Source organism: Pseudonaja textilis, chromosome Z (genome assembly GCF_049901715.1).
Source record: "Pseudonaja textilis isolate UNSWEBS1 chromosome Z, rPseTex1.2, whole genome shotgun sequence".
NCBI lineage: Eukaryota > Metazoa > Chordata > Lepidosauria > Squamata > Elapidae > Pseudonaja > Pseudonaja textilis.
The window spans coordinates 68342260-68362050 of record NC_142008.1 but is presented as its reverse complement, the minus strand read 5'-3'; the positions used below and the strand labels follow the sequence as shown (position 1 = coordinate 68362050).

The 19791-nt window shown below is 39.6% G+C and overlaps 2 protein-coding genes and 1 long non-coding RNA gene across 8 annotated transcripts in view; 1 reads left to right on the top strand and 2 right to left on the bottom strand.

Moving 5' to 3' along the window:
• LOC148124067 (uncharacterized) overlaps positions 1–19791 on the bottom strand; it is a 718603-nt gene that overhangs the window by 90231 nt on the left and 608581 nt on the right. The window lies entirely within an intron of this gene.
• The window catches only part of POU6F2 (POU class 6 homeobox 2), a 403956-nt gene that overhangs the window by 31977 nt on the left and 352188 nt on the right, over positions 1–19791 (bottom strand). The gene's annotated exons all lie outside the window — the stretch shown is intronic.
• LOC148124068 (MLV-related proviral Env polyprotein-like) overlaps positions 1–19791 on the top strand; it is a 42833-nt gene that overhangs the window by 4426 nt on the left and 18616 nt on the right. Inside the window, exon 2 of the mRNA XM_087915896.1 lies at positions 894–2390. Coding sequence (XP_087772022.1) covers positions 1070–2390 — 1321 coding nt within the window. The 5' untranslated portion in view covers positions 894–1069. The remainder of the gene's footprint in view (positions 1–893; positions 2391–19791) is intronic.

Genomic DNA, 19791 nt, shown 5'->3' with positions numbered 1-19791 from the left:
GAGGCATATCTATCTCCTTCTATACAACCATCATTAATGACACTGTTGCTTCAGCTGCAAATGCTCATTCAATCTAGGACCCACTCTCTATTTGTAGCCCACATACGTAGTCATCAACATCTCCCAGGTTTCCTTTCTGAAGGGAACCAGGTAGCTGATACTGCTTGTAAAATACTTCCAATCAGTATTAAGATGCCTCAACCTTCCCCTCTATCAGCAGGGGAAAGTCATAGTTATTTTCATCAAAACAAAAAGGCTCTGGTAAAACAATTTGGCATTTCTTTGGCAGAAGCGACAGCAATTATACAACAATGTCCCACATGTAGTCTTCAAGCAAAGAACTACCCCCAAGGTATCAACCCTAGAGGGACTGATGCCTGTGACACCTGGCAAATGGATGTCACACAATTTCAGCCTTTTGCACCCTGGAAATACCTTCATGTGTCTGTTGACACCTATTCAGGGTTTATTATGGCCACCCCTCAAAGGGGAGAAATGTCAAAGCATGTTATTAATCATTGTATTCGGACCTTCGTAGTGCTGGGATCGCCAAAAGTTCTAAAAACAGATAATGGACCAGCCTATATCAGCTCTCAATTCTCTGAGTTCTGCTATCACTGGTCCATTATCCACAAGTTTGGGATTGCCTACAATAGCCAGGGGCAAGCTATTGTTGAAAGGGCCCATCAAACCTTAAAATTGGCATTGCAACGATACATGGGGTCAAATGGCCTTAAGGGCCCTCCTAGCCTCCCAGCATTACAAAATATTTTGAATGTTTGTCTGTATACGCTTAACTTCCTTAATCTCACTGGCACCCCTCCCCTGTCTGCTGCATCTCGACATTTCACTAAACCACCTGCTCCCACCTCGAGACCGCTTGTTTATTACAGACAGTTGCCTGATCCTGCGTGGAAGGGACCTGCTGAGCTGATCACCTGGGGGCGAGGCTACGCCGCTGTCCAACTCCCTGAACGAGTACTCTGGATCCCTGCCAGGTGTGTTCGTCCCTACCACCGTGACCCCTCGCTCTCCACTTCCTCTCCAAAAGGCGCCTCCACTGACCAGGATGAAGATCCTCTTGCTTCTTTGCTGCTGCTTCCTTCCTGAAGTCATACTTTCATCATCTCATGACAACGCTCATCGCCCCTACAACATCACACGGACAATCAAGGACGCTTATGGACAAATACTCAGCTCCACAACTAACTACACCATGATTTTCTCCTATTTCCCTAAACTACATTTTGACTTTGCCGAAATGATTCTAGGTAAGGCTGCCTACTCTCATCCCACTGATGCCCCTTTCCCAAGCCATAGTATTGTTAAAAGACATTACCTGTATGTCTGCCCGGGACATATTACTGATGCAGACCATATCTACACCTGCGGGGGAATTTCTGATTACTATTGCAAATCCTGGTCCTGTGTCTCAACTGGTTACATTTCCTGGACACCTCCCTTGAAGAATGATCTCATCACACTTACCAGAACCACCCAGGATATACAATGTACGGCAGGTAACAAAAAATGGTCCAGATGTAATCCAGTGACTGTCTCCTTTACGACCGAAGGAAAACGAAGTAACATTTGGGACACTGGGGCAAAGTGGGGAGGTCGCATTTACGCCTACTGGCCTGGATATCATTATGGGAATGTCTTCTATATACAACGCCATGTTCATGTTTCCCCATCCCTATCTGTAGGACCCAATGCTAACCAAATCCAATCTGAATTTTTGAAACCCCTAACAAATGCCCAGAACCCACTGGTATCCCTCATTGCTTCTGCTCATGCATTGTTGAATCACTCTCAAGATTCCTCCATTTCTCAGCACTGTTGGCTTTGCTTGTCTTTAAACCCCCCTTTTTATGAAGCCATCGGCTCCTCCCAACCTATTTCCAACTCCACTTCTGATAACAATTGCCGATGGAGGAATAGCCTTCTCACTATCACGGCCATCACTGGCCAAGGTTGCTGTCTTGGCCACATACCTACTAATTATTCACAATACTGCCTTAATGCCACCCACAGACACAAATGTGAACTTTATCTACCCAAAGAAAGAACCGGCCTTTCAATTGGAGGTTACAACCAGGTATTCACCACATCTGGTGGCAATATCACAAAACGCCTCCAAGGCCAAATTTTTATTCCTGGAAATAACTCTGTTTGGGCTTGCTCAACAGGTTTAACCGCATGTGTCCACAGAGATGTATTATTAGCAAAAAAATCATTCTGTATTCAGGTCCAGCTGTTGCCAAAAATTGATGTATATGATTCTGAAGATTTTGTTTCCATCTTAGAACCTCGACAATACCACCTACGAGCTAAACGAGAAGTTGTCACAGCTCTTACTTTATCTGTGCTGCTAGGTTTAGGTGCTACAGGTGCAGCAACAGGCATATCAGCTTTGGTTGTAAATGATAAAAGCATAACACAGTTAAGTGCCACCATAGATGAAGATCTTAGAAGGGTCAAAAAATCCATTCTTGCCTTGAAAACTTCTCTTACCTCTTTATCTGAGGTGGTCTTACAAAACCGCAGAGGCCTAGACCTCTTGTTTTTGAAACAAGGGGGACTATGTGCTGCTCTTAAAGAAGAGTGTTGTTTCTATGCTGATAGCTCAGGAGTTGTCCTAGATTCCATGAAAGAACTAGACACCAGATTTAAAGAAAGAGAAAGGGAACGAGCTTCACAACATACTTGGTATCAAGGACTATTTAACCTTTCCCCATGGTTAACAACATTGTTATCTGCTATAGCTGGTCCACTTATCCTTCTCTTGTTGGCATGTACCATTGGACCATGTGTGATAGGTAAATTCTTAGAAATCCTTAAAAGAAAATTTGGCCAAATTGATTCGGATTTATACTCAAAACAAAAACAAATTAATGCGCTAATAGAGAAAAAGGCCCTCTTGCAATTCTCCTCAGATTCCGATAACTCTGATAACGAGTTCACCAAAGATGCTGCCAAAGGGGAACCACGAATTCTCATGAACCTATGACAGGATGAGTCGGAGGACCTAGACTGGACATAACAGTGAGGATAGTGAGTAAATAGCCCTAAAAACAAAATAAAAACAGGGAGAGATGTTGCGATATCACCCAATGATCCAATGATACCATACCTGCCAGGTAACATGTGTAAAGCTATGATTGGTCAACATAGTGAGGCAGGTAACAAAACAACCAACAACACGTGTAAAGCTATGATTGGTCAACATAGGTATTACCTTATATGGTCAGTATGCCTTATATGGTCAGTTTCCTTATATGGTCAAATATGCAAATACATAGCCTTATATGGTCAAATGTACCCAAAAGGAATGTTTCCTCATACACCCTAAACCCCACCCTAAACTTGCACAATAAAAGAGAGGGGCAAAGTTTGCTCTGGGCTTCCTCTCCCAAGAACATGCCTTTGTGTCCTTGTCTTCATTGCCTCTGCGAGAGAAGCCCGTCCGGGCAGTCGGTCCGGGCGTGGGCTACCAGCTGACTCCTCATCCCTGCAGTGGGACCAGCAACGCATCACTTTTACCACCAATTCAGTGGGTGTGGCTTGGTGGGAGCACTTTGCATGCACATGTGCATCAAAATTACACTTTGTGCGGGCACAGAGGTATTTGCGCAGGTGCAGAGGCATTCCAACTAACCTCCATTCTCCTGGTCGCTTCAGCAGCTGCCACACGGCACTTTTCTGTGCCACGCAAAGCAGCTGTGCTTCAAAAGCAGAAGATAAAGGTGAGTATGGGAGCCCGGGCAGGTGGGCAGGCACAACAACAGGGTGGTGGAGAGAACTGGTTCGGTCTCCGCTGCTCATTGCTGCTACTGGCTCGGCAGAACGGGGACGAAGTGGTAGAATAACATCACTGAATTTGATGGTACTTAAAACAAGGCTGTTTTCAATTCACCAATCAAAATTTAAAGAACTAAAAGCATTAAACAGTTTGGATGGTTGAGATGGGTAGTTTAAAAGGAGATGTGATACACATTTGTTTATTACATTCAACTCTTACCCTTCAAAGCTAATTCAATTGTATTTTATCAAGAGAATATCCATTGTAGTGACCAAATGAAATGCATTTATCTGCCTGTTCTATCAGAAAAATCTAGTCATATTCCATCTAATATGTATTATTTTTTCAATTTCTTGTCTGTAATACTTTTTAAATGTTTTTTTTGGATGAGACTATAGTATATCTCTTTGCTCACAACAAAGGTCTTACTCATTATAATGATGCTAATGAGCTTAGCCCATAAAAATTATCATTTTTAACAGGTGAACAATATTTAATCAGTGGCCATAACTCTTGCTCCCCCGTGTGGTTGTGTGTGTGTGTGTGTTATATAAAATAATGGGAGAAAAGAGAAATTTAACACATCCTTTTCCATCACTCATGCTCTTCTGTTCTTTTTCTGCTAGTACTTCAGTGGATAATGAAACAAAACAAACAAAAACAATTTCAAAATAATAGCAATAGCAAAACCATTGATGTTTTGATTCTGACTTTTTGTAGATGCAAAGATAAGGAAACAGCAAATCTATTGAAATTAGTAATCTCCTGCCTCCTTTTGCTGTTGTTTTATTGTTCTAATCTTTATCAAATTATAAACTGAAAACAACTAGTTTTTACATGCATATAGTATAATGGTGGAAATCTTTCTCCACCTAATCATGGTGTTTATTAAGTTCAATGATAATTAAAGCCAATCATATACTTAACTTGAACAAAAAAGGTTTAACATGACCAAGATGAAAGAGAATTTTTAAAAACTTAATAGATTTTCTTTCTTAAAAGACCAAAGAAGATTGATGCAGGAATATTTTTTTGCTGAACATGAAAACTAAGCATTTATATATAAAAAATAATTAAGGCTTCCTAATAATCTACGTGAGCCTCTTATATTGGCTCTGAACTTGAGTACAATTCCACTGAAAGGGCATTACAGACTTCTAATATTGTATTGTGTATAAAATAAAGATAAAATAGCCTTAGGGATAATATTTTGTTTAGGTGTTTAATGAGACCTATTCTATTACTTTCAAAGGGCTTGACAACATTTGCTTTTCTTTTAGTTGATCAATTTTTAATTGGTTGATATTTGGGGTACCATGACCCTGATAAGAGTATATAGAGAAATAACATCTGAAGAGGGTTTTTTCCCCCCAAAATTTTCTTCTTGGTTAACAGAATGTAAGAAATGGTAACAAATATCACATTTTCCTGGTAATTAAAAGTAATGCCTTAGAGAATATGGAATGGACCAATCTGAACAAAGATTCCCACAAAATATCTGGGAAATGACCTCAGACACAAGACAAAAACACTTCTGCAGTGACAGTAAGGAAGAAATGTTCAGTGTTGTTGCTATGACAGAAAAGAATAAATGAGCATTCTAATCAGTATTTTATATCATTTTTGTCAATTGCTGCATTGTCATTAACTTACTCTGTCTAACTTAATCAGATATCAATTATCAAAAAGCTGTGGTGGTGCAGTCATTGGAATGCAGTATTGCAGGCTGTTTCTGTCAGCTGCCAGATTTGATTCTTAACAGCTCAAGGCCAATTCAGCTTTCCATCCTTTCAAGGTGGTAAAATGAGGACCCATTCTGTTAGGAGCAATATGCTGACTCTGTAAACCAGCAGTCGCCAACCAATGGGCTGCGGCCCACTGGTGGTCCGTAAGAAAATTTCGGGGGTCCACAGAGAAATGTCACTCCCAGAGCACCCGCCAAAGCAATTAACTCAGCCTGAGCAGGAACACAAGCCTGTGCCACCAACATGGCCCTCCCTCCCTGCCCACTCACTCCTTATCTGGCAAACTTGCCTGCTAAGTTGCTATATTTCCTTTTTCCGAACATCAACTGTTCTGCTGTGCTGGGAGATTTAGATTTAGATTTAGATTTAGATTTAGAGTTGGATTTCTTGCTTTCTAGCTAATCTTTAAATCTTTGGCTCTGCTTTTAAGCAGAGCCGAACCTTCCTTAGGACTGGAGCAGTGCAAACTCAGGTAGCCGATGGCAGAAACACAGATCTCTAAGAGAATCTGTAATTCTGTGAGCAACTCAATCTTCCTGCCTGTTTTGCCTGATTTTGGGTAAAAGTTGCTCCTTTTAAATAAAAAATTCAATATTTACCTACATGATGTGTTGTGAGTTAATTTTATGAGTTTGCTTGCAAGCAAATTTTATGTGACAGGCTCAGGTAGCTGATCTCACAGATCTCTTAATGAATCTGTGATTCTGTGAGCAACTCAATCTACCTGCATGCTTTGCCAGATTTTCCCAAAAATTGCTCCTTTTTAATAAAAAATTCAATATTTATATAAATGTTTATATTTACATACAAGCCATGCCCAGCCAGTCACATGATTACCAAGCCACACTCACAAATTAGGCCACACCCAAGAGCCATCTGTTAAGAAATTTGAATCCCATCCCTGGGTGAGAGGGATGGGGGCCACCCAGGGGCCATTTTCTGTAGAGACCCTGATAAAAACCCTCAAAAAGTCTACAGGAAAATTTCTACTGATCGATCATTCTTTATTTGGGATCACAGGATACCATCTTCAGCTTTGTTCTCAGGGGAGAGAGAGAGAGAGAGAGAGACAGAGAGAGAGAGAGAGAGAGAGAGACACACAGAGAGACTTTTGACTTCATGCAAGGAAAACAGCAGAAGCAGCAGAAGTCTTTCTCTCCCCCAAACTCCACCAGAAATGAGTCTCAACTTGTTGTGCTGGCACAGCCTCTTGGAATAGGATGCCTTGCAGGGTCCCAAAGACTCATTTCTGATGGAGTTTGGGGGAGAGAAAGAAAGACTTTTGCTGCTTTTCTTGCATGCAACGAAAAGCAGAAGAAGAAAGAAGTGGAAAGAAGCAGTCCAGTGGCCAGGTAAGGCAGGTGGAGAGAGTGGGGTAGGTTTCCTCCCTTCGCCCTTTCCCCTCTCCCCTCACTACGTTGTGTTGTTCACAATGCAAGCGATACAAGCCTTGTATTCCTGCGGGCCATGTGGCGGTGCAGCCTTGTGTTCCTGCACAGCCTGGATTAATTGCTTTGGGGGTGCTTTGGGGATGATATTTCTCTGCGGACTACCAAAATTTTCTCATGGCCCACCAGTGGTCTGCAGCCCACCAGTTGGTGACCAGTGATCTAAAGTGTAATCACTAGTTGACTGAAAGCAAGATTGTAATGATAATATTGAGTCATCCAAAGAAGTTCTTGCAAAAAAGGGGCAACTTGATATAACCAAAATGATTGTGTCTGAGAGCAGCTGAATTTGAAATTAATCAGAGGAAAAGATAAAGTTAGACTTAATCCAGAAGGATGAGTCCATTCTGCTATGACATGTGAAACTTGTGAAAGAGAAGAACAGTAATGCTACTACATTTAGCCTACAAGTTAATTGAAAAACTGCCAGTGGTGTCCAACATCACAAAAAGGAAAGCCTTTCAAAAATAAGGGAATGATTAAAAAAAGAGAAAAGACAAGAGTGCCCAAACTAGTTTATGAAAGCTAATTAAAATCATAGAAATTGTGGTTTAACTAGAATATAAGAAAGAATTATCCAAATTCAGGAATAGTCCATTGTTGTAATAGTTATGGAGGATTTCTTCAGAAAATTAAAAGCCTATCCTATCAAGAACAAAAAAAAGCATAATTCTGACATTAAAATCATAAGGTTTTAATGAAATTAAAAAAAGAAACAAGACTTTCAGGAATGTTTATGTCAGATCCCTCTCAGAACACTGCCATTCTGGAAGGGAGGGGTGGAAGCATCATGGGCCACATAGTTTGCATCCAGCTTTGAAGTAGCTGTAACTGCTTGGGAGCTTATAGGGAGGGGAGTTCACACCATCTGCAGTGATTCTCTCTGAACCAGTTTGGGCTGGGTATCCAAGGTTGTACTGTTCTGAGGATGAACTCTTCTCATCATCCAGCCTCAGTGATTTCAAAAACACCTTTGCAGCATATTGGCTACTGATGGACACAGGGTATTAGGATGTGGGGTTGAAGGGGAAAAGTTAGCCTAATGTTTTGCACCTGAATTTTGGACTCCGCCTGACTTCTCTGCAATCGCTATCTCTCAGTAAAAGTTCCTTTTTAAATGAAACTGTTTTAAGAGTTTTACTTTCTTGGGAAGGTAGTTGAGGCAGATCCTTACATTAGATGTTGTCTGAAAATAGATCAACCCAGGGAGACACCCACCCTACCGTGGGAACTGTGCAAATGATGTCAGCCCAAGGCAGCGATCAAGAAGAAACTAAACACTGGGATGAGACCATAGCTGGCTATAAGCTCCAATGAATGGAGGGAGGAAGCTGTTGTTAAGAATTGAAAGTCACCTAACAGTTGGGTTGGAAATATATAAACCAGGATAGATGTTTTATACTGTATCTTTAAGGGAATGCTAAAATTGTAATTGGGTGTGGTTCCTCAAACGGCCATAAGATGGAGCCAGAAACCTGGGTTGTTACATTCTGTTGTTGGTAGTTGCTTGTTGGATGTCTTTGGTTCCTGCATTTTTCCCTATTGACTGTTGCTGATCATCATTCTTCTTGGATTGATGTGAGTCTGATTACTGAACTGATGATGATACTTGACTTTTGTTATTTTGACTATCCCTGGACTGAAAACTGACTGCTTTAACCGTGTATGACTTGGACTGCTTGTTGGACTTTGTTTAACCATTTACTGGAAGTAAAACCTACATTTTACTATTCAGTGTATCTGTGCACTGGTCGTGTGTTATTCAACATGACTCTCACTACGTCTCTCTGTGTGCACTCGTTCTCCTAACAGGAAATTACCTCAACACTGGTTATGGGCCCAGACCATACCAGGCTCAGATAACTGAGAGTTGGTGTGAATGCATACTATACAGACAGCGGTTTACTGTTTAATTGTGGATTATTGTCCTGGTAAAGATGGCACAAGACATGTCAACAAGTCTATCACTGATAACCTGGTTGGATGGAACAAACTATGTTTCCTGGTCTATGAAGTGCGGTCTACTTCTGTGTAGAGAAGGGTTATGGAATACAGTTCAAGATCCACTGGATGTAAATGTAGTGAACACAACAACTGGTGAATTGCCATTCACTTGTTGGCATGGCAGAAAACCAAATTTAAGTTATCTATACACATTTGGAGCTCCAGCATGGGTGCATATTCCCTCACAAGTAAGACTGAAAAGGCAACATAGAGCTAGGAAATTATTTTTTGTAGGTTTGGAAGCCAATGATAGATCATTTAGATTTTGGGATCAAGGCACAGCTAATGTTTACTGTAGCGCTAGTGCTAAATTTCTTGAGCACGTTGGGTGGAATAAACTGGAACAGGAATCCAACAATGATGTTATTCTTGACACCCAAGTAGTCCCTAAAGATGAAATAGTTAAACCATCAAATAGCCATTAAAGAGGAAGAACAGGCACAAGAGGAGGAGGAAGAACAGGCACAGGAAGAAGTAGAACAGGAGCAGGTGCAACAGGAGAGTCCACCAGTAAGCTCTGTATTACAAAGACATTCAACTTGAGTAACATGACCACCTGATAGATATCAGGCTAGTGTTGTATGCCAAGTGATTACAGTTCCTGGTAACTATAGTGAACTGAAACTGTATCCTGCTAAGGATCAGGCTGCTTGGCAGGAAGCAATGGATAAGGAACTGAAATCCTTACAAAGGTTGGAGGTATATGAAAATGCTAGGTTACCACCAGGTAAACATGCCATAGGGTGTAAATTGATTTATAAACCTAAGACTAGTGTGGATGGGACTGTTACCCATAAAGCCAGGTTAGTAGCTCAAGGGTTCAATCAGATAGCAAATGACTACAATGAGGTGTTTATGCCTAGTCTGAAGGCTACTACATTAAGGGCAGCATTAGCGTGGGCAGCTAAGGAGAAATACATTATAAATCATTTAGATGAAGAGACTGCTGCAACACACTATTTATTTAAAGAAACCTTTAGGTATAAAAAATGATAATACAATTGATTGCTGGAGGTTGAAAAAGAGTCTTTATGGGTTGAAGCAATCAGGATATGAGTGGAACCAGTGTATAGTTAAGGAATTAACTAAGATAGGTTTTGTAGCTGGCATGGCTGATCCATGATTGTTTAAAAAGGAAAGTGATGGTGTAGTTTCATTGTTGCTATTGTTTACTGATGACATAGTATTAATCACCAAAACTGAGCAAGAAACTACTGAAATAATTTCACTGTTAGAAAAGAAATTTAAAATAAAACAGTTAGGTGAAATTAAACAATATCTTGGTTTAAAGATAGATAAAACTAGGGGAGGATACAAAATCTCACAGGCAGATAAAATCAACCAGTTACTAAAAAAAGTAAAAATGGAACTTTTTAAACCAGCTAAAATACTGATGAGCCAGGAGTTTAGCCATAGTGATGTTCAAAGTCCTGTTTTTGATAAGAACATTTATCAGTCCTTGATTGGTAGTTTATCCTATCTCAGTAATTGGTCAAGGCCAGATATAGCATACTGTGTTAATCAATTAGCTAGGTTTAATACTGAGCAAACTGAAAGGCACTGGCAAGCTGCTAAGCGAATGTTAAGATATCTGAAACAAACAATGCATTATGCATTGTATTGGGAGCCTAAGGATGAACTAAGTTTCACTGCATATGCCGATGCAAGTTTTGCTACAGGCAGAAATACACGTAAATCTACATCGGGTACTGTAGTATTATTGGGAAAGGTGTTGATTGGATGGAGGTCTATTCGACAGAAACATCTAAGTTTATCAACAATGGAGGCTGAATTCTCATGTTTATCTCTATTATGTACAGATTTAGTTATAAGCAACTATTGATTGATATGGTAATTGATGTAACAGATTCTATTGTTGTTTATGAAGACAACCAATCAGCAATACAGATGGCTTCCAATCTTGCTGTAAAGACAAGAACAAAACACACAGATTTAAGATATTTAAATGTGAGACAATGTGTACAAAGTAAAATGATTAAACTGGAGTACTGCATGTCAGAGAATAACATTGCAGATCATTTTACAAAAGCCCAAGGCTCTGTAAAGCATAAGGCTTGCTGTGAGAATTATGGACTTAAACTGTAAGGTTGTATATATTGTCCTACCCAAAGGGGAGAATGTTAGAAATTGATAGTCACCTAACAGTTGGGTTGGAAATATATAAACCAGGATAGATGTTTTATACTGTATCTTTAAGGGAATGCTAAAATTGTAATTGGGTGTGGTTCCTCAAAGGGCCATAAGATGAAGCCAGAAACCTGGGCTGTTATGTTCTGTTGTTGGTAGTTGCTTGTTGGATGTTTTTGGTTCCTGCATTTTTCCCTATTGACTGTTGCTGATCGTCGTTCTTCTTGGATTGATGTGAGTCTGATTACTGAACTGTTTATGATACTGGACTTTTGTTATTTGGACTATCCCTGGACTGAACACTGACTGCTTTAACCATGTATGACTTGGACTGCTTGTTGGACTTTGCTTAACCATTTACTGGAAGTAAAACGTACATTTTACTATTCAGTGTATCTATGTGCTGGTCGTGTATTATTCAATATCGCTCTCACTACAGCTCCCTGTGTGCACTCATTCTCCTAACAGGGAATTACCTCAACAACCATCAGCCTAGGAGACTTGACCAAGCCTAGATGGTCCATAGGCATTGGGAAGGACAACAACTGGGAAGGGAAAATGAAAGGAATCACCCTCACCATAGGAAGTCATCGGAAAGGATGGAGATGCTGGAGGACAAGGAAGAGAAGGGGATGAACAAAACTGTGCCAATCTCCTCATGAGACAAGCCATGCAATTCATGATGGATGCTTTTCAAAATCTGAAAGGAAGAGAGGCACAGGCTCACATATGAGGGAGTGTCAGACATTGGAAACAGCTGGAGGAGGGGGATTTGGAACCATCATTCCTGGACACTCCAGCAGCATCCTGGCAGAGAGACACACTCTGCAGAGACACAGGCAGGAAATGTCTCAGCACAGGCCCTCACAGGTGGATGGCCTCCACTCGGTGTGAAATTCAATGGAGATCCCCAGCATCTGGGATTTTTCCTAGCCCAGGTTCTAATCTAGTAGGGAAACAAAATTCCTACTAAGGGGGCTAAGATCTGCATTGGAGGGGGATGTAACCATATGGATGGTAACCCTGCACAACATCAATGCCCCTGAGCTGAGGAATTTTTATTGATTTATAACTACCCTGAGATGGCCATTTTACAGGACCCCTTAGGTGACTGGAAAGCCAGAGACTACATCAGAACCATGAGACAGGGATGCAGACCAACAACTGAGTACATTGAGGAATTTCAAGACTTGGCCTGCTGCCTTGGCTGGCCAGAGGAAATCCTCATGAGTTATTTAAAGGATAGCCTGAATGATGACTTATACAATTCATGCATTGTGAGCCCCCACCCCACCCTGTTCATCTCCAAGACTGGTGTGTGCTGGCTGAGGAGGTGGAGAGTGATAAAAATGTATACAAGTATCAGCAAGGCGTGGAAGAAATCTTCCCCAAGAGAAAGAGAGAGATTACTAGGAGCTAAGCCAAAACATTCATCAACTTGCTTCAAGTGTGGAAAAAGAAGGCCATTGGGCAGCAGAGTGCCAAGCAAGCTGCTCCATCAAGAAAGGGAAGCAATTCCAGGAGAAAAAGCAACAAGGATACAATACTGGGCAAAGGAGAAGGGTTTGAAAGGTTTGAAGTCATGGAGTTCACTCCCTTTCCCAACTGAGAGGAGAAAACTCCGACCCCACCAGAGGAAAACCAGGGGCCAACTGACAATGACTCAGATGATGACCCCTTGTATGTGACTCCATTGTCCCCGCAACCATGCCCATAGAATTAAAACTCATTGGAACTGGACAGAAAGCCTCTCTAAAAACTATTCTAGACTCTGAGTTCAATAGATGCATTGTAAGTCCGGCTCTGGTGGAGAAACTGGGGATTTGCCTCAGGACTCTTAAAACTCCAATTGCATTTTGCCAGCTGGACGATTAGGGAATTTCTGCCATGTTTGCTACCAAATGTTTGGGGATGCAGATGGGGGCCCAAACAGAGACTCTAAGCTTTAGTCACCCCAGGGATGGAAAGACCTCTGGTCCTGGGACTGACCTGGTTGAAATGATAGAACCCCCAAGTGGATTGGAGAAAGGGACTGTTAAAATTCCCACCAGATGGAAAATCCAAATGCAGCCAAAAACACCTAATTTTGACTTTCACATCAAGAGGCAGGAGCAATGCAAGGGAGACTCGTACCAGCCATTACGAAGTTTTGGGACCTGAAGGAAGTTTTCAGTGAAAAGAAGTTGGATGAGCTTCTCCCCCATCAAACCACAGATTGTGCCAGGGGCTAAACCGAAGTTCTACTTGATGAACTCTGCACGTCCATTGACAAGAACCTGGTTCAGGGTTTTATCCAACTGGTTAGACCCCCAATGGCCATCCCAGTTCTAAAGATAGGTCTTTACATCTCGGTGTAGATTATATATCTCTTAATGCTATTTGCATGAAAGCATGTACTCCCTGCCCCTCATAAAAGATATGCTACCCATCTAGTGAGGGGGAGGATTTTCATTGTTGGACTTGTGGGAGGCTTACTACCATGTTAGGATCCAAAATAAGATAAGTGTAAGATTGCTTTCAATTGGTCCCTCAGCTGTTTTCAGTTTAGGGTGCTCCCATTCGGCCTGCAAGGACATCCACAATATTCATGCAACTGATCAATGAGGTTTTGGACAAAGGTGTTCTGGTGTATTTGGTTGACATTTTAATCTACTCAGAAACAAAAGCTGTACATGTAGTTAGGGCAGTCCTTCAGAAGCTCCATGCAGCTAAACTGTTCAAATGTGAATTTCATCAGGACAAAATTGACTTTTTGGGCTACTGAATGAAGGAATTGAAATGGATCGAAGGAAAGTGCAGGTTGTGTTAGAGTGGGCATCACTCCAAACCAGGAAGCAATTGCAGAGCTTCTTAGGGTTTACTAATTTTTACGGACAGTTTATTCCTTCTTTTGCACAGATTGCCCTTCCCATCACAAACTTACTGAAAATAAAAGCGGGGGACAAACTTAAACCCAGCCAACCACTGAAATGGACCATGGAATGCCAGGCAGCATTTGAAAATCTGAAATGGTTCTTTTCTGCTGAAACAGTGCTAAAGCACTCAGATGCAGACAAACCATTTGACATCCTAGCTAAAGCCAATGATGTGGCAGTGGGGCAGTACTGTTGCAACTGCATGTGCAGTTGCAGTCTTATGCATACATATCCAAAAAATTAACAGAAACTGAACAACACTGGATTGTGTGAGAAAAGAAAATCTATGCAGTTAGATGAGCACTCCTTTCCTGGAGGCAATTTTTGGAGGGAAGTAAAATCCCTTTCCAGGTTTGGACTGATTTCAAAAATCTAGAAGACCTGAAGACCCCTCTCTCCTAAAAACTCTCTCCTAAACAGGCATGATGGGCCCAATACTTTTGGCATTTTAACTTCATCTTGCACTACTTACTGGGAGGAAAAAATGTCCTGACTGATGCTTTTGCAAGAATGTCTCAGTACAATTGCTCCAAAGGGGAAGTAGTTAAACCAGTGCTCCCCTTGCACCAGCTAGCAATTCAAGTAACCAGAGTACACAAGAGAAAGGAAAACCACTGGTGCATGGAGCCATAGCAGCTGCTTTCAAAGTTACACTGAAGGAAGATGCATGGATTAATGCCCACAAAAATGTCTGTTCCATTCAAGTTGGATTGGCTTCAGTAGGGATCAAGCTATATCTACCTGCCAGTCAGAAAATTATGCAATTGTGCCATGATGCCAAACAGGCAGGTCACTTCAGATTTGTAAAGACTTTACACCTCATAAAAAGACAATTCTGGTGGCCTTCCCTTAAAAAAGACATTGAAAGCTATGTGTCCAGTTGCCTTATTTGTACCTCAGCCAAGGGAAGGCAAGGGAAGAAGACACCTGGTCTCCTCCAAACTGTGGCTGAGCCTTCAGCACCCTGGACAGATATTTCTATGGATTTTATTATAGAGCTCACTGAAAGCTCAGGAAACACAGTAATTTGGATTGTAATGGACCTTTTCTCTAAACATGCCCACTTTATCCCTTGCCAAAAAATAATGACAGTTAAAGGACTAGCAAAGATGTTTCTACATCACACCTACCAATTAGATAGTACTCTACAATAGTTAATCTCTAATAGGGTAAGCTAGAAAAAAGTGGGAGGGAAGGTGGAGCTGGCGTCACGACGATACGGCTTGCGATCTGGGAGGTCTGGGAGTGCATCCTGTAGATCCCAGGGATACCACAAAGTCCCTGGTTGATCCAGGAGAAGCTCTTCTTGCCAGCGGCAAAGAGGCAGCCATTAAAGCTGCTGAAGTTGGGACAGCTCCGAAACGGAAGAGAGCAGAAAGAGAAATGTGACGGTTTGGTGAGAACTTTCACTTTTTTATTCTAAGACTTAAAAGGACACCCTAAAGAAAAGAAAGAATCTGTAAAAGTTTTGACAGAAGTGAATAAGCGGCGATTTTAAACGGAAGTGTCAAAGTAAGGCTTTGCTTTTTTTTTTTTTTTTGCTGGATTTCTATATGCGATTTTGCATTTGCTAACTGGGCTGGCTTTTTTCTTAATTATGTCTACCTTTTCTTCTCCTTTTTGATTTTGAAATATTTTAGGCTAGAGGTTCCCTTTTGTTTATTTATTTATTTATATATATACATATATACATACATACACACACACACACACACACACACACACACACACACACACATATGTATTCTTTTTTTTTAACTTTCATTACGTTTGGCTTGGGAAAGGGGGGAAAAGTGAGAGCAAAGAAACTTTGTAACACTGCCAACTAGAGGCTTGAAAATTCTATAGACGAAGCTGAGAAGGTTGAGAAAGAAAGATCTGAGACCTCTTTTCAAGGATATTGCTATGTGATAAGATAGAGGGAAGAGCATGGAAGAGTGTTACTGCAGGTGTTCTTCTGGATTTCTATCAACAATTGAAGCCTGGTGTTGAAGCTTACGAAAAGAAAAGCCGATAAGTCTTTGGAGAAGAGAGCTATAATAAGAGCCTTGGATAATTAAATAAAGTGCAGTGTGCCCTTTTTATTTCTCTTAAGTTGTGCTACCCCTCCTTACCAGCTCTACTGTACTTTTTTTTTTAAACCTTTATTTTTGTAATATTTTTACGTTTGCTTTTTATTTTAAAGGGAAAGCCTCAAAAACTTTTCTCCTTTCTTTTTTGGGATTTTTTGCTTTTCTATTCACCCTTTTGGTTTATTTTTATGTATTTTTTTTTATTTGAGACCCTCTAATCGGATTAAGGTGTTGAAGAACCTGAAAAAATTTGTCTCCCTTTTCTTTCTTTTTTTTATTATTATTGGGCTTTTTTCTCTCTACCATTTTTATTTTTCACCTTGGATTATAATTGGCTACTTTATAATTGGATTAAGGTTTAGAAGATCCTGAAGACTTTGAATCACTTTAAATTAGTAGGAAATTCATAGCCTCTGGCTCCTCAACTACTACTTCCACCTCCCCACCATCTGGAGGACAATGTTCAATAAAGACAATGTTAAAGCAAGACAAAGAACAAGAAAAAGTGACCCTGCAGATGATTATGCAAGGAATCCAAGATCTCAAAACAAAACCAGAGACCATTGAAAAGAGAATAGGGAACACTGAACAAAGAACAGAGAAAACTGATGAAAAAGTGGAGAACATCCAACAAATGATGTTGAAATATGATGAGAGATTCCAGAAAAATGAAGAAGAAAATAAACAAAGAGACAAGAAGATTGGAGATATTGATAGTAGACTAACAGTGGTTGAACAAGATAAAAGTGGGATGTTGAAATGGGAGATGGACAGAGCAGAATTTTATCTCAGATTTCAAAACATAGAGGAAGAAAAAGGACAAAATCTAGCTGAGATAATGATAGAAATACTGGCTGAAGCTCTGGAAATAATAGAAGAGAAGATGATGGATGGAGTAGATGAGGTATACCAAGTCTTTACAAGATATGTGATGAGAAATAGCCTACCAAGAGAAGTTCATATCAGATTTACAAAAAAAGCCATTAAAACGCAAATATTACAAGTGGCAAGAGAGAAAACGCTGAAATACAAAGGGAAGGAGATTGTGGTCTTGAAACAAATACCCAGAAGAGTGAGAGAGATGAGAAGAGAATATCAATTCCTGACTAAAATGTTACTGAAAAAAGAGGTGAATTATAAATGGCTGATCCCAGAAGGGTTAATGTTCACATGACAAGAACAGAGACACAGAATTGATTCAATTGAGAAAGCAGAATTATTTTACTCAGAATTTTTTGGGAGGAAAGAGGAAGAGGCGGAAAAAGAGATTTCACTAATTGAATTCCAAGATGATCAAATGGGGACTGAAAAAGAAGAAGGTGCAGTAGGTGGACAAGCAGAAACCAAAGAACAATGTGAACCAAGATCTACGAGAGCTGCCAAACCCAACTATAAAATTTAATCAGGGAAGGAAAAAAAATGATCACAATTAATATAAATGGACTTAACTCAGCTGTTAAAAGAAGGAAAACTTTTCATAAATTAGAGAAATTAAAATTTGATATAATTTGTCTACAAGAAGTACATATTAAAAAACAACATGAACAACTGTTAGTACAACCAAAATTAGGGAAAATATTTACTTCTCTGACCCAATGTAAGAAAAGAGGAGTGGTCTTATATATTAAAGAGACCATTCCAGCAAAACTGATTTACAATGATGAAGATGGAACAGTATTAATGGTGGAAATAATGGACAATAACATGAAAACACTCCTGATTGAAATTTATGCCCCAAATGATAAACAAGAAGAATTTTATAAAAAATTACATATGGAAATAATTGAACTGGACTATGCTAATATAGTTATGATAGGAGACTTTAATGGAATTGTAGACAATAAACTGGACTACACAGCAACAACAACAAAGCAAAATAGAAAGACTCTCCCCAAATCCTTTTTTAAAATGACTGATGAATTAAACCTAAAAGACACATGGAGAGAAAGAAATGCCAAAACTAAACAATATACTTTTTGTTCAAATAGACATTTATCATGGTCCAGAATAGATATGATATAGATGTCAACAGAATTACTATCTAATATTCAAGAAGTAAATATTGAAACAAGTATCTGGGCAGACCACAATCCAATGACAATCAAATGGAAAGGACAAAAAAAAAAGATTGAGATGGACGCTAAACAATATTATCTTAAAGGAAAAAGACTTTACACAGCAGATGGAGAAAACTGGCCTTTTTTTTTTAGAGAAAACAAAAAAGAAGATACGTCAATTCAGAATGTATGGGATATAATGAAGGCATATGCTAGAGGCCTGATAATAGATTATACAAGGAAAAGGAATATTAGGAAAAGGCAAGCCACTAAGGTTTTAGAAGATGAGCATAAAACACTTGAAAAAGAGTTACAGAAAACACCACAGAAAAAGGACATTAAGCTAAAAATGGATATAACTAAACACAAAATGGGTCAAATAGAGAAAGAAGAATTAGCACAGAAAATTAGAAGTGCTAAACAGAACTACTTTGAGATGCAAATAAACCAGGTAGATGGTTAGGATACAAGTTGAGAAGAAGAGAAAGAATCAAGGAAAATGCTGCAGTTAATAGATGACCAAGGTCAAGTTTGCCATGGCAACAAAGAAAAGAAGGAAATTATCTGAGATTTTTATGGGAAATTATATACGCAAGAAAATACTGATGAGGAAAGAGTTAAGCAGTATTTACAGAATGCCAATTTACCCAAGATACATAAAGAGACTGAAAAAATGCTAGAAAGCAATATAACAATGATGGGGTTAACTGAAGCACTTAAGAAGCAAAATAATGGAAAAGCACCAGGCCCAGATGGACTTCTGGCAGAATTTTATAAAACATTACAAGAAGCATTGAATCTTCCATTGCTAGAAGTTATGAATGAAGTTATGTTAAAGAAGAAGATACTCCAGTCATGGTCAGAAGCCTATATCACACATCTCAAAAGAAGAGACTGATCCATTGCAGATTAAGAACTATAGACCTATTTCCCTACTAAATGCAGATTATAAAATTTTTGCTTCAATATTGGCAGAAAGATTTAAAAAATATCTAAATAACTTTATTCATTCTGATCAAAATGGATTTCTGCCAAAGAGACAAATCAAAGATAATATGAGAGTAATTTTGGATACTTTGGAATACTATGAGGCACACCCTGAAAAGCAAATGGCTTTGATATTTCTGGATGCACAAAAAGCATTTGATAATGTGAATTGGCAATTCATGCTGTTATTGTTGGAACAGATGGGGTTTGCCAGAAAATTTATTCAAGCAATAGAAACCATATACTACAAGCAAACAGCAAAGGTAATGATAGAGGGAGAACTGACAGACTCTATTAATATAAGAAAAGGAACAAGACAAGGGTGCCCACTATCACCTTTGCTATTTGTGTTAACCTTGGAAGTGCTAAATAGAAATATTAGAGACAAAAAGAGTATAAAAGGAATGAAAATTAAAAAGGAAGAATTTAAATTGCAAGCCTTTGCAAATGACTTGGTTTTTATTTTAGAAGACCCTTTAGAAACAGCACCAAAATTATTGGAAAAGATAGAGGCATATGGCAAGGTGGCTGGTTTGAAAATTAATAAAGATAAGACAAAGATTTTGACAAAGAATATGTTATCAAGACAAAAGGAAGAACTGGCAGATCTACT